General features: G+C 52.2%; 1 protein-coding gene across 1 annotated transcript; it reads right to left on the minus strand.

The window, feature by feature from the left end:
- Positions 1-11,340: 11,340 nt before the first annotated feature.
- On the minus strand, positions 11,341-12,825 carry LOC113809090 (spidroin-2). The gene has a single exon (XM_027360580.2). The coding sequence runs from the start codon at positions 12,823-12,825 to the stop codon at positions 11,341-11,343; it is 1,485 nt and encodes a 494-aa protein (XP_027216381.2).
- Between the last annotated feature and the right edge of the window lie 643 nt (positions 12,826-13,468).

Consider the following 13,468-nt stretch of genomic DNA (forward strand, 5'->3'; position numbering starts at 1 on the left):
CGTTGGCACCGCCTTGAAAATTTTGCGTTGGCACCGCCTTGAAAATCCGCGTTGGCACCGCTTGAAATTCGCGTTGGCACCGCCTTGAAAATTCGCGTTGGCACCGCCTGAAAATTCGCGTTGGCACCGCCTTGAAAAATTTCGGCCTTGGGAAAAGGAAAAATTCGCGTTGGCACCGCCGCCTTGAAAATTTTGCGTTGGCACCGCCTTGAAAATTCGCGTTGGCACCGCCTTGAAAATTCGCGTTGGCACCGCCTTGAAAATTCGCGTTGGCACCGCCTTGAAAATTCGCGTTGGCACCGCCTTGAAAATTCGCGTTGGCACCGCCTGAAAATTCGCGTTGGCACCGCCTTGAAAATTCGCGTTGGCACCGCCTTGAAAATTCGCGTTGGCACCGCCTTGAAAATTCGCGTTGGCACCGCCTTGAAAATTCGCGTTGGCACCGCCTGAAAATTCGCCATTGGCACACACTTGTGAAAATTCGCGTTGGCACCGCCTTGAAAATTCGCGTTGGCACCGCCTTGAAAATTCGCGTTAGCACCGCCTTAGTCGCGTTAACCGCCTTGAAAATTCGCGTTGGCACCGCTTGAAATTCGCGTCGGCACCGCCTTGAAAATTCGCGTCGGCACCGCCTTGAAAATTCGCGTTGGCACCGCCTTGAAAATTCGCGTCGGCACCGCCTTGAAAATTCGCGTTGGCACCGCCTTGAAAATTCGCGTTGGCACCGCCTTGAAAATTCGCGTTGGCACCGCCTTGAAAATTCGCGTTGGCACCGCCTTGAAAATTCGCGTTGGCACCGCCTTGAAAATTCGCGTTGGCACCGCCTTGAAAATTCGCGTTGGCACCGCCTTGAAAATTCGCGTTGGCACCACGAAGACTCCCCGGCGGGAATGGAAGAGATCCCGGCGGCAGCGCGCGCTCGCCCAGTCCAAGTCGGCACAGCTGTCCTCTCGGCTTGGCACTCCGGCCGGACAGTTGTCGTGGGTGGGATTGGAGGCTTTTTTTATTTATTCTTGTTTCTTGGTTTGCATGCGTTTATTTGCTTATTTGTTTTTATTTGTTTGTGCGTTTTTTCCTTGGTTTGCATGTGTTTATTTGCTTATTTGTTTTTATTTGTTTGTGTTTTTTCCTTGGTTTGCATGCGTTTATTTATTTGTTTTATTTGTTTGTGTGCTTTGTCATTTAGTTTAAATGCTTTTATTTTTATTTTGTTTGCGCTTATTTGCTTATTTGTTTTATTTGTGTGCGTTTTTTTTTTGTTCTTTGGTTTGAATGCATTTATTTTTATTTTGTTTGCGCGTATTTGCTTGTTTATTTTATTGGTCTGTGTGCGTTTTTTGTCCTTTGGTTTGAATCTGTTTGTTTATTTGTTTGGTCTTCCGTTTCTATTCGTTACTTTATATAGTTTTATTCTTTTCGAGATTAAGACTTGTTTTGAGTATTCATTTGTTTATTCTATTCTTTGCTCTATTCTAGTTGTTTGTCTTTGAAGTGGTCGCTTTCCTGTAAGTTGTTGCTATGGTGACCTCTCGGTGCGGACAAGCTTTTTTATGGCATCGCAGCGTCTTTTTCTTTCTTTTTCTCTCTTTCCCTCTTTCTTTCTCTCTTTCTCTTTCTCTCTCTATCTTTTTCCGTCTCTCTATATATATCTTTCCATCTCTCTCTCTCTATCCCTTTCCTTTTTTCTCTCTCTATCCCTTTCCTTTTTCTCTCTCTCTATCTCTTTCCTTCTCTCTCTGTCTATCTATCTCTTTCCTTCTCTCTGTCTATCTATTTCTTTCCTTCCGTCTCTTTTTATCTATCTCTTTCCTTCTCTATCTTTTTATCTATCTCTTTCCTTCTCTCTCTTTTTATCTATCTCTTTCCTTCTCTCTCTATCTATCTCTTTCCTTCTCTCTTTGCCTATCTATCTCTTTCCTTCTCTCTCTGTCAATCTATCTCTGTCCTCTCTCTGTCTAGCTATCTCTTTCCTTCTCTCTCTCTCTCTCTCTTTCCTTCTCTCTCTCTCTCTCTCTTTCCTTTTTTCTCTGTCTCCCTCCCTCCCCCCTTCCCTCTTTTTTTTCTCTCCCCCCCTTCTCCCTCTTTTTCTCCCTCCCCCTTTTTTTCTCTCCCCGCATCCCCGTCGCCCATAAGAAGGAGCGGCAGATGTGGCTGAGCCCCGATCAGAAGCCCCCTGAGCCAGGTGGTGTTGCTGTTCGTACCCGGTGTTGATGCCTGGGTTGCCGCGGCTTGGCATGGACTGGTACCAACTGGGGTTTGGTCTGTCTAGTGTGAACTGGGGTATGAGCTGGTGTTTGGTATAGCTGGTATGGTCTGGTATGAGGAGGTATTTTGTCTATCTGGTATGAATTGTGGTATGAGTTGGTATTTGGTATAGCTGGTATGTACGGTGGAATTAACTGGTATTTTGTCTTTCTGGTATGAATTGTGGTATAAGCTGGTATTAAATGATGAATTATAACAGTTTTTTGAAGGTTTAAAAAAGTGTCGTTTGGTTCTTTAAACAAGCTTTATGTTGGGGTCAAGTTGTTAAAGTTTGAGGTGTAACTTTTGAATGTGAGTTCTTCGATGGACAAGGATGCGTCGGGAAGCTCTGCGAGATCCCTTGCTGTACCTGGTAAGCTTTGAGAGGGAAAAAAAGGGTGATAAGCTTCGTCTAGGAGGAGGAGGGAGGAGGGAGGAGGGAGGAGGGAGGAGGGAGGAGGGAGGCGGGAGGAGGGAGGAGGGAGGAGGGAGGAGGTGGAGGAGGGAGGAGGGGAGGAAGGGAGGAGGGAGGAGGTGGAGGAGGAGGTGGAGGAGGAGGAGGGAGGAGGGAGGAGGGAGGAGAGGAGGAGGTGAGGAGGAGGAGGTGGGAGGTGGGAGGTGGGAGGAAGGAGGAAGGAGGAGGTGGAGGTGGGAGGAGGTGGGGGAGGAGGAAGAGGAGGGAGGAGGGAGGAGGAGGTGGTGGTGGTGGAGGGGGAGGTGGAGGTGGCCATTGTCAGCTTCGTAAACACAAAGGTAATGTTTTTTTTTTTTTTAGCGTCGATCACAGCCGTGCGAGATTCACGCTGGTTATCCCTCTTATCTTCTTTTATCTCCTCACTCCCTGGGATGCTCCCCCTACCCTTCCCTCCTCCTCCTTGTGATGCTCCCCTACCCCCTCGCCCCCTGTGATGCTCCCCCCCTCTCGTTCCCCTGTGATGCTCCTCCCGCCTCCACCCTGGGATGCTTCCCCTGCCCCCTTCCTCCTCCTCATTGTGATGCTTCCCTACCCCCTCCTCCTCCCTGTGATGCTCCCCCTACCCTCTCTATTCTCGTACTCCCTTACCCTTTCACCTTCCATGCCCTCCTTAAATCCTTCCTCTCCGGTGCCTTTCACATCCCTATACCCCCTTGGCCTTCTATGCCCTTCCCCCATGCCCTACGGACCCCTTCTATCCCCTAAAACATACCTCCCATACCCCCATGCCCTCTATACCCCCCGTAACCCCCCCCCCGATTCTCTCCATGCCCTCTATACCCCACCATACCCCACCATCCCGTAACCCCCCCCCCCCGATTCTCTCCATGCCCTCTATACCCCCCATACCCCACCATCCCGTAACCCCCCCCCCCCCCCCCGATTCACTCCATGCCCCTTACCCCTTACCCTCTAAACCCCCATGCCCCCCCCATACCCCCTCCCCCATACCCCCTCCTTAAAGGTCAAAGGGTAAGTTGAGCGAGACATGCGCCAATGTATCGTGTTTTTTGTTTTTGTTTACATGCCCGAGCTGACTCACGGCGCCTCGGGGCTCTTTGGGGCATCTGTCGTCACTCATGGCACGGCCGGGTCAGATGTTGGCACTGTCAGCGGTGGCGCTATTATTCTTACGCACCATTGCCCCCCTTTTGGCACGCTCTTGCTTTTTTTTCTCTCTCTCTCTTGTTTTACCTTCTATTCTATTTTTTTTCCTTTGACACGTTCTTCGTTGCTTTAATGGCTGTTCTCTACTTGTTTTCTCTCCCCCTCTCTCTTTCTTGTTTTACCTTTTCCTTTTTTTTTATTGTATTCTATTTTTTTTCTTTGGCATGTTCTTCGTTGCTCTAATGGCGGTTCTCTACTCTCTCTCTTGTTTTACCTTTTCTTTTTTTTATTCTGTTATGCTATTTTTTCATTTGACATGTTCTTCGTTGCTCTAATGGCGGTTCTCTACTCTCTCTTGTTTTACCTTTTCCTTTTTTTTAAATTCTATTATGCTTTTTTTTTCCTTTAGCATGTTCTTCGTTGCTCTATTGGCGGTTCTCCTGTACTCTTTTTTTTTTTTTTTTACGTTGTCGCTGTCACGTTACTCTTGTTTCGGCTCGATGCTACGCTGTTACTTTTTTATTCTCTTAAATTTTTTGTACTTTTTCTTTTTTACGGTTTTATTTTTTTCCTTAGATTATTATTTTTTTTTTTGTTTTGTTACTTTTTCTTTTCATAGTCAGATATTGTTTTTTATTTTTGCTTTATTTTTTCGTAGTTTGTTACAGAGTCAGCCATTGTTTTGTATATTTTTTATTTCTATCTTTTTTTTTTTTGGTTTTCCGGTATTCCTTTAGCCCCAGTTTCCTTTTTTCCATTTTTACTATACATTTTTTTCCTTTCCTTTACCTATTATTCTTTCGTCATCACTCTACCCTTTGGCCTCAACTGCGCCTTCAATGGGATTTTCTTTTCTTTTTTTATTTCCTAATCCTAATCGCTTCAGGTCTCCTTATCCCCACGTTTGTGTGTGTGCGTGTGTCTGTGTGTTTGTGTGCGTGTGTGTGTGTGTGTGGCTGTGTGTGTGTGTGTGGCTGTGTGTGGCTGTGTGTGTGTGGCTGTGTGTGTGTGGCTGTGTGTGTGTGTGTGGCTGTGTGTGGCTGTGTGTGTGTGGCTGTGTGTGTGTGGCTGTGTGTGTGTGTGTGGCTGTGTGTGTGTGTGTGTGGCTGTGTGTGTGTGTGTGTGGCTGTGTGTGTGTGTGTGTGGCTGTGTGTGGTGTGTGGCTGTGTGTGTGTGTGGCTGTGTGTGTGTGTGTGGCTGTGTGTGTGTCGTGGCTGTGTGCTGTCGTGTGTGGCTGTTGTGTGTGTGGCTGTGTGTGTGTGTGTGGCTCTTCCTCTCAGTCCTAGTGAACCGCTAATACGAACCAGTTTTACGACAGTACTAGAACCACCTATATGAAAGTTTTACGACAGTACTAGAACCACCTATATGAAAGTTTTACGACAGTACTAGAACCACCTATACGAAGCGGCTTTACGACAGCCCCCCCTCCCCTCCCACGAACCAGCTTTACGACAGTCCCTCCCCCCTCCCACGATCCAGCTTTGCGACAGCCCCTCCCCCTCCCACGAACCAGCTTTGCGACAGTCCCTCCCCCTCCCACGAACCAGCTTTACGACAGCCCCCACCCCCCCTCCCACGAACTAGCTTTACGACAGTCCCCTCCCCCTCCCACGAACCAGCTTTACGACAGTCCCCTCCCCCTCCCACGAACCAGCTTTACGACAGCCCCCCCCCACCCTCCCACGAACCAGCTTTACGACAGTCCCCTCCCCCTCCCACGAACCAGCTTTGCGACAGCCCCTCCCCCTCCCACGAACCCAGCTTTACGACAGTCCTCTCCCCCTCCCACGAACCGAAACTTCAGAGCAGTCCCTCCCACCCCTCCCACGAACCAGCTTCCGACAGTCCCTCCCCCTCCACGAACCAGCTTTACGACAGCCCCCCCCCTCCCACGAACCAGCTTTACGACAGTCCCCTCCCCCTCCCACGAACCAGCTTTACGACAGCCCCTCCCCCCTCCCACGACCCAGCTTTACGACAGTCGCAGGAACCAGCTGAACGAACCATCTGTTCAAGAGGCCGCGACCCAGCTTTCTTTCGCTAAGAGCTTCTTCCTCGCCGCCATTGGAGGGGGGGGGGGGGAGGGTGTCTGTCAGCTGACTGTCATGGCGTCACCGTGTTTGTTTTTCAATTTTCTTCCTTTTCGCGTTTCTAAAAGTGCTTATTCTTGTTTTGGTTTTATCGGTTAATTTATGTATGTGTATGTGTATTATTTTTATTCATTCACTCGTTTTTTTAAAGTATAGTATGTGTATGTGTATTATTTTTATTCATTCATTCGTTTTTTTTTTAAGTATAGTATGTGTGTGTATTATTATTTTTATTAATTCATTCGTTTTTTTTATTTTATTATTTTTTTTATAGTATAGGTAGGGTTGCAAGAATGACGAAATCAAAGTAGGATTTGTCGTGTTTTGTCAATACAGTTTTTTTGACAGTTTTGATAATTGTAGGGTTGAGGGTGGACTGTAATGATGATTATGATAAGATAGCAAGTGTGATAAGGATAAGGATTGATGCGATGACAGTGGCGATGCCTGTTGTGATGATGATAATGGCATCGTAATTGTGGTTGTAATAATAATAATGAGATGCCATTTGTTATACTGAATTTTAGAAATCCTGAATCGGGAAAGGGAAGAAGAGAGAATTGAGGAGAGAGGAGGAGAGAGGGGGAGGGGGAGGAGGAGGAGGAGGAGGAGGAGGAGGAGAATGAGGAGGGGGAGAATGGGGAGGAGGAGAATGGGGAGGAGGAGAATGGGGAGGAGGAGAATGGAGGAGGAGGAGAATGAGGAGGAGGAGGAGAGAGGAGGAGAATGAGGAGGAGGAGGAGGAGGAGGAGGAAAGATGAGAAGGGAAATCGGGAGGGAAGAGGAGAAGCAAAAGGAAATGGAAAAGCGAGAAGTGAGGATAAATAAGCGACGGGAGTAAAGAAGGGGGGAAGCAAAGAGAAGGCAAAACGAGACGATAAGAGGAAGAGGAATAAGAGGGAGAGGAAGAGGAATTAGAGAGAGAGGAAGGGAATTGGAGGGTAATGAGAGAAGGAAAGGAATAAAGAAGAGATAGGGAGGGAAAGGAAGGGGGAAGAAGAGAAAAGTGAAGGGAAGGCTTTGTCCCATTCTAACAATGTAATACACTATCTGGCAACCGAACTGTCAGGCCGCATCACGTGTGTATTTATCTTGTGGCAGTTTCTTTTTATTTATTTTATATTTTCATTTTCATTATTCTCTGCTTGTTTCTCCCTGAAATATTGTCTATTGTATATGTAATGTCCATACCATTTCGCAGTTTTTCTGGTTATTTATGTATTATATTATTATTTTTTTTACTTCGTATGCATTTGTATTTCAATTATCTATTTTTTTCGTATTTTCCTCTTCGTAGATTTACATTTTTAAATTTTTAGGCTCCCCCCCCCCGTCCCTTCACTCACTAAACCCTTCCTGATGGGGGGGGGGGAGCGGCCATGTCTTCAGTTGTTTTGTTACTGCTATTATTATTATAATGTTTTTATTGTTTATGATCGTAATCATTGTTATTATAGTTTGTTATTGTTATTTTTATCATTGTTATTGATATTGTTTTGTATTATTGTTATTGTTGTTATTATTATTATTATTATTATTATTATTATTATTTCTACTACTACTATTGATAACAGTACTATTAGCGGTAGTTGGACTATCATTAGTAATAGTATTTTGGTAATAGGTTATCTGTTTGTTCACAATGATTTAGGTGATGGCCATCACCTATCAATTTATTTTTATTTTATTATTATTTTTTTTTGTTTATTTATTTATTTATTTATTATTTTTTTATGAGGGAGCTTCCCCGTTTTCCTTTTCCCCTTTTGTCGTGTCCTTCTATACCCCTCCTTCGTCTTCGTTTTCGTTGGTTTCTCAATTTTCTTCTTATTATTGTGTTTGCATGAATGCTTATTATTATTATTATTTTTTACTAAGGTTTAATGTCTTTATCATAAATCGTCATTATCGTCATTCTTTATTTTCATCATTTTCTACCCCCACTTTGCCGTTTATTCGCTTCTTTCACCTCTTCATCCGTTTTCTTCGTCGCCTTTTGTTCGCTAACGGAGAGAGAGGGGAAGAGAGGGACTGGATGCAGGAGGAAGAGAGGGGAAACGGAGTAGGGGGGAGGGAAGGAGTACGGGGGAGGGAGGGAGTACGGGGGAGGGAGGGAGTGTGGGGGGAGGGGGAGGGGGAGTATGGGGGGGAGGGGGAGGGGAGTATGGGAGGGGAGGGAGTTGGGGGGAGGGGAGGACGTGAAGGAAGAGGCAAAGACAGCAGATGAAAACCTATCCGCTGTAGGAGGAGGATCAGTCGAACCCTTTTTGTGCATATATAAAAAAGGGACTTGAGACAAAACAGATGGAAGGGAAGAAACGAGAAAAAAGGGAAATAGGAAGAGGTAGAAGGGGAGAAAGGCAGAGAGAAAGGCAGAGAGAACCCCCCCCCCTCTCAAAAAAAAGAAAGAAAAAAAAAGTAAGGCGCTTAGAGGCCGAAGAAGGCAAGACGGATTGGTGCGTGAGTGCGTGCGTGCGTGCGTGTGGGCCGCGTGGCACATCAGCTGGTACTAATCGCCCGACAGCCACCGTGGCCTGGCGCTATCGCTTTCCTCCGAGTGGAGCCCCTTGCTGTCTCGCCCTTTCTCTCTCTCTCTCTTTAACTGTTTCTCTCTCTCTTTTTCTTTCTCTTTCTCTCTTTCGTTTTTCCTTTCTCTTTTTCTCTATCTCTTCCTCTCTCTCTCTCTCTCTCTTTCTCTTTCTCTCTCTCTTTCTCTTTTTCTCTTTCTCTTTCTCTCGCTCTCCCCTTGACATTGAAGTAAAAAGTGTTTCTCCTCCCCTTTCTCCTTGCTTCTCCTTTCCCCCCTGTCCCTTCACGTCCCCTTCCCTCCCCCCCCTTCCCTCTACCCGTCTACCAATCTCGTTTCTTAATTACTTTCCGCTAATTATCGCTCCGGTCGTCCTTGGCCTGTTTGCTAAAAAAAAAAAAAAAAGAAAAAAAAAAGTGTCGCTCGTTGAAGAATTTTTGCAAATTTTCCAGACGATTTTCACCCTTTTTGAAAAGCGCAATTCTTAGGGCCTATGGGGGCGTCGTTTAAGGTCTCCTGGAGGCGGGAGCGGGAAGATGAGGAGGAGAGATATTAGGGGGTAGGGGGGGGTAGGGAGATGGGGCAAGAGGGATGGGGTGGGTTGGGGGTAGGGGGGATGAGGGGGTAGGTAGGGGAGTAGGAAGGGATGGGGTGGGTAGGGGGTAGGGGGGATGGGGGAAGAGGGATAGGAGTGGAGGTATGGGGTGGGTAGGGGGTAGGAGGAGGATGGGGCAAGAGGGATAGGAGTGGAGGTATGGGGTAGGAGGAGGTATGGGGTAGGAGGAGGTATGGGGTAGGAGGAGGTATGGGGTAGGAGGAGGTATGGGGTAGGAGGAAGGGAGGGGAAGGGAAGGGAGATGGGGTGAGGGGGCTATGGTTGGGGGTAGATAGGGAGGGTTCGGGAAGAATATGAGGGAAGAGGTAGGGAGAGTGGAGGTTAGGGAAGGAATGAGGTGAGGTGGTGGTGGTAGTGGCAGGAGGAGCAGCAGGAGGTGGAAAGGGAAAGGGAGGAGGTGGAGGAGGAGATAAGGGAAAGAGGAGGGGGGTAAGGGAAGGATGAGGAAAGGAAGGGGGAAGAGGAGGGGGGTAAGGGAAGGATGCGGAAAGGAAGGGGAAGAGGGAGGGGGTAAGGGAAGGATGAGGAATGGAAGGGGAAGAGGCGGATGTAGGGGGAAGAGGATGAGGGCAAGGCGGTGGTGGTGAGAGTGGTGTCGAGGGAAAGGAGGACCAGGAGGAGGAGGAGGTGGAGGTGGTTGAGGAGGAGGGCGAGGGATGCGCGTGAGGCTGGCATCCCGGGACAACTTTCACTCCGTCGGGGCAAGAAGGCCACCTGAAGCGAGGGTCCCCATCTCCTTTCGGGCGTCCTTGGGGGATGGGAGGCGCGGGGAGGGGGTGGTGGTGGGGGGGAGGGGTACACTTGAAGCAGTCTCACTTGGCTGTATTGAGAAGATGGGAATGGTCGTAAGTGGTTCCGCGGAGAAGGAGGGCTTGGTCGTAGTTGGTCGTTTAGCTTGTTGGTTGCGACGTATCTCTACTGCAGTGCTTGAAATAGGCCTACATAAGCCTATACGTGTTAATTACGTATCTCTACAGCAGTGCTTGACATAGGCCTACATAAAGCCTATACGTGTTAATTGCGTATCTCTACTGCAGTGCTTGACATAGGCCTACATAAGCCTATACGTGTTAATTGCGTATCTCTACTGCAGTGCTTGATATAGGCCTACATAAAGCCCACACGTGCTCTTAATTAATGGAGGTCCCTTCAGCGTGCACCGTTCTCGTGTGTGACATGGCGGTTATTTTATGTCCACCACATGTTCCTCCTGATTCGGACACGTGATTCGTCCCTTTCAGTCCTTCCGTGTCCAGCCTGGCTTATTTCCCCCCCCCCCCTCCTTCTTGCCGTTTCGCCTTGTCTCCCTCCATTCGCATGCGGGGAGGGGGGGGGGGAGGGGGAGCTGTCCTTTCTTATTTCCCCCTTCTTGCCGTTTCGTCTTGTCCCCCTCCATTCGCATGCGGGGAGGGGGGGAGGGGGGGTGCTGCCCTTTCTTATTTCCCCCTTCTTGCCATTTCGCCTTGTCCCCCTTCATTCGCATGCGGGGAGGGGGGAGGGGGGGTGCTGTCCGTTCTTCCACGCTGCCGTTCTCATGGCCGCCGATCCCTCATGGGAAACTCGCCGCCCATTTTCGGTTCGTCGTCCCTCCGCCGCCCTCGTGGCCGCAACGGTCGCCACGCGGCGTGTCTCTCTGTCTCTCTCTCCCTCTCTGTCTGTCTCTGTCTCTGTCTCTGTCTCTCTCTCTGTCTCTCTGTCTCTCTGTCTCTGTCTCTCTGTCTCTCTGTCTCTCTGTGTCTCTGTCTCTCTGTCTCTCTCTCTCTCTGTCTCTCTCTCTCTGTCTCTCTCTCTCTCTCTCTCTCTCTCTCTCTCTCTCTCTCTCTCTCTCTCTCTCCCCCCCTCCCTCCCGCCCTCCTTCCTTCCCTCCCTCCCTCCCTCCCTCCCTCCCTCCCTCCCTCCGCGCCGGCCGTTTAAAAGGCTCGTTAGGCTCGTTAGGCTCGTTAGCCCTCGGGACACGGCCGTGAAGTCGCCCCAGTTGTGATTCGGCATTTGTAAGGCGGCTCCTGTTCGGTGTTGAGCCCCTCGTGACGCGGCCGTAACTCGACCGGCGGTGTCAGCCCTGCGTCGTTCGCGGCAACGGTCGGTCGGCTGCCGCTCCTGCGCTGGCCCGCTCTGGCCCTCTCCGGCTCCTGCGCTGGCCCGCTCTGGCCCTCTCAGCGCTGGCCCGCTCTGGCCCTCTCAGCGCTGGCCCGCTCTGGCCCTCTCAGCGCTGGCCCGCTCTGGCCCTCTCAGCGCTGGCCCGCTCTGGCCCTCTCAGCGCTGGCCCGCTCTGGCCCTCTCAGCGCTGGCCCGCTCTGGCCCTCTCAGCGCTGGCCCGCTCTGGCCCTCTCCAGCTGCTCCTGCGCTGGCCCGCTCTGACCCTCTCCGGCTGCTCCTGCGCTGGCCCGCTCTGGCCCTCTCCGGCGGCTCCTGCGCTGGCCCGCTCTGACCCTCTCCGGCTCCTGCACTGGCCCGCTCTGGCCCTCTCCGGCTCCTGCGCTGGCCCGCTCTGACCCTCTCCGGCTCCTGCACTGGCCCGCTCTGGCCCTCTCCGGCTCCTGCACTGGCCCGCTCTGGCCCTCTCCGGCTCCTGCACTGGCCCGCTCTGGCCCTCTCCGGCTCCTGCGCTGGCCCGCTCTGGCCCTCTCCGGCGGCTCCTGCGCTGGCCCGCTCTGACCCTCTCCGGCGGCTCCTGCGCTGGCCCGCTCTGACCCTCTCCGGCTCCTGCGCTGGCCCGCTCTGGCCCTCTCCGGCTGCTCCTGCGCTGGCCCGCTCTGACCCTCTCCGGCTCCTGCGCTGGCCCGCTCTGGCCCTCTCCGGCTCCTGCGCTGGCCCGCTCTGGCCCTCTCCGGCGGCTCCTGCGCTGGCCCGCTCTGACCCTCTCCGGCTCCTGCGCTGGCCCGCTCTGGCCCTCTCCGGCTGCTCCTGCGCTGGCCCGCTCTGGCCCTCTCCGGCGGCTCCTGCGCTGGCCCGCTCTGACCCTCTCCGGCTCCTGCACTGGCCCGCTCTGGCCCTCTCCGGCTCCTGCGCTGGCCCGCTCTGACCCTCTCCGGCTCCTGCACTGGCCCGCTCTGGCCCTCTCCGGCTCCTGCACTGGCCCGCTCTGGCCCTCTCCGGCTCCTGCACTGGCCCGCTCTGGCCCTCTCCGGCTCCTGCGCTGGCCCGCTCTGGCCCTCTCCGGCTGCTCCTGCGCTGGCCCGCTCTGGCCCTCTCCGGCGGCTCCTGCGCTGGCCCGCTCTGACCCTCTCCGGCTCCTGCACTGGCCCGCTCTGGCCCTCTCCGGCTCCTGCGCTGGCCCGCTCTGACCCTCTCCGGCTCCTGCACTGGCCCGCTCTGGCCCTCTCCGGCTCCTGCACTGGCCCGCTCTGGCCCTCTCCGGCTCCTGCACTGGCCCGCTCTGGCCCTCTCCGGCTCCTGCGCTGGCCCTCTCCGGCGGCTCCTGCGCTGGCCCTCTCCGGCGGCTCCTGCGCTGGCCCGCTCTGACCCTCTCCGGCTCCTCCTGCGCTGGCCCGCTCTGGCCCTCTCCGGCTGCTCCTGCGCTGGCCCGCTCTGGCCCTCTCCGGCTGCTCCTGCGCTGGCCCGCTCTGGCCCTCTCCGGCTGCTCCTGCGCTGGCCCGCTCTGGCCCTCTCCGGCTGCTCCTGCGCTGGCCCGCTCTGGCCCTCTCCGGCTGCTCCTGCGCTGGCCCGCTCTGGCCCTCTCCGGCTCCTGCGCGCTGGCCCGCTCTGGCCCTCTCCGGTGCGGCGTCTGGGCTGGCCGGAGGAATGCTCGGGACCGGATTGTCATGCGGGATTATTTACTCTTTTTTATGTAGGTAGATGCTACTCTTTGTGTGATAGGTGTAATAGGGAGAAACATTTCGTATCAGATTAATTTTTTCGGTCTGCCACGCATAACTTTCTTGTCCCCGGGGTTTTCTTTCGTCTTTCTCATATCACTGTTTCTCTCTGTTTCTCTCTTTCTCTCTGTCTCTCTGTCTCTCTGTCTCTCTGTCTCTCTGTCTCTCTGTCTCTCTGTCTCTCTGTCTCTCTGTCTCTCTCTCTCTCTCTCTCTCTCTCTCTCTCTCTCTCTCTCTCTCTCTCTCTCTCTCTCTCCTCTCTCTCTCTCTCTCTCTCTCTCTCTCTCTCTTCTCTACTCTCTCTACTCTCCCTCTCCCTACTCTCCCTCTCCCTACTCTCCCTCTCCCTACTCTCCCTCTCCCTACTCTCCCTCTCCCTACTCTCCCTCTCCCTACTCTCCCTCTCCCTACTCTCCCCTCCCTCCTCTCCCTCTCCCTACCACTCTCCCTCTCCCTACTCTCCCTCTCCCTACTCTCCCTTCTCCCTACTCTCCCTCTCCCTACTCTCCCTCTCCCTACTCTCCCTCTCCCTACTCTTCCCTCTCCCTACTCTCCCTCTCCCTACTCTCCCTCTCCCTACTCTCCCTCTCC

Source organism: Penaeus vannamei, unplaced genomic scaffold (genome assembly GCF_042767895.1).
Source record: "Penaeus vannamei isolate JL-2024 unplaced genomic scaffold, ASM4276789v1 unanchor4793, whole genome shotgun sequence".
Lineage (NCBI taxonomy): Eukaryota > Metazoa > Arthropoda > Malacostraca > Decapoda > Penaeidae > Penaeus > Penaeus vannamei.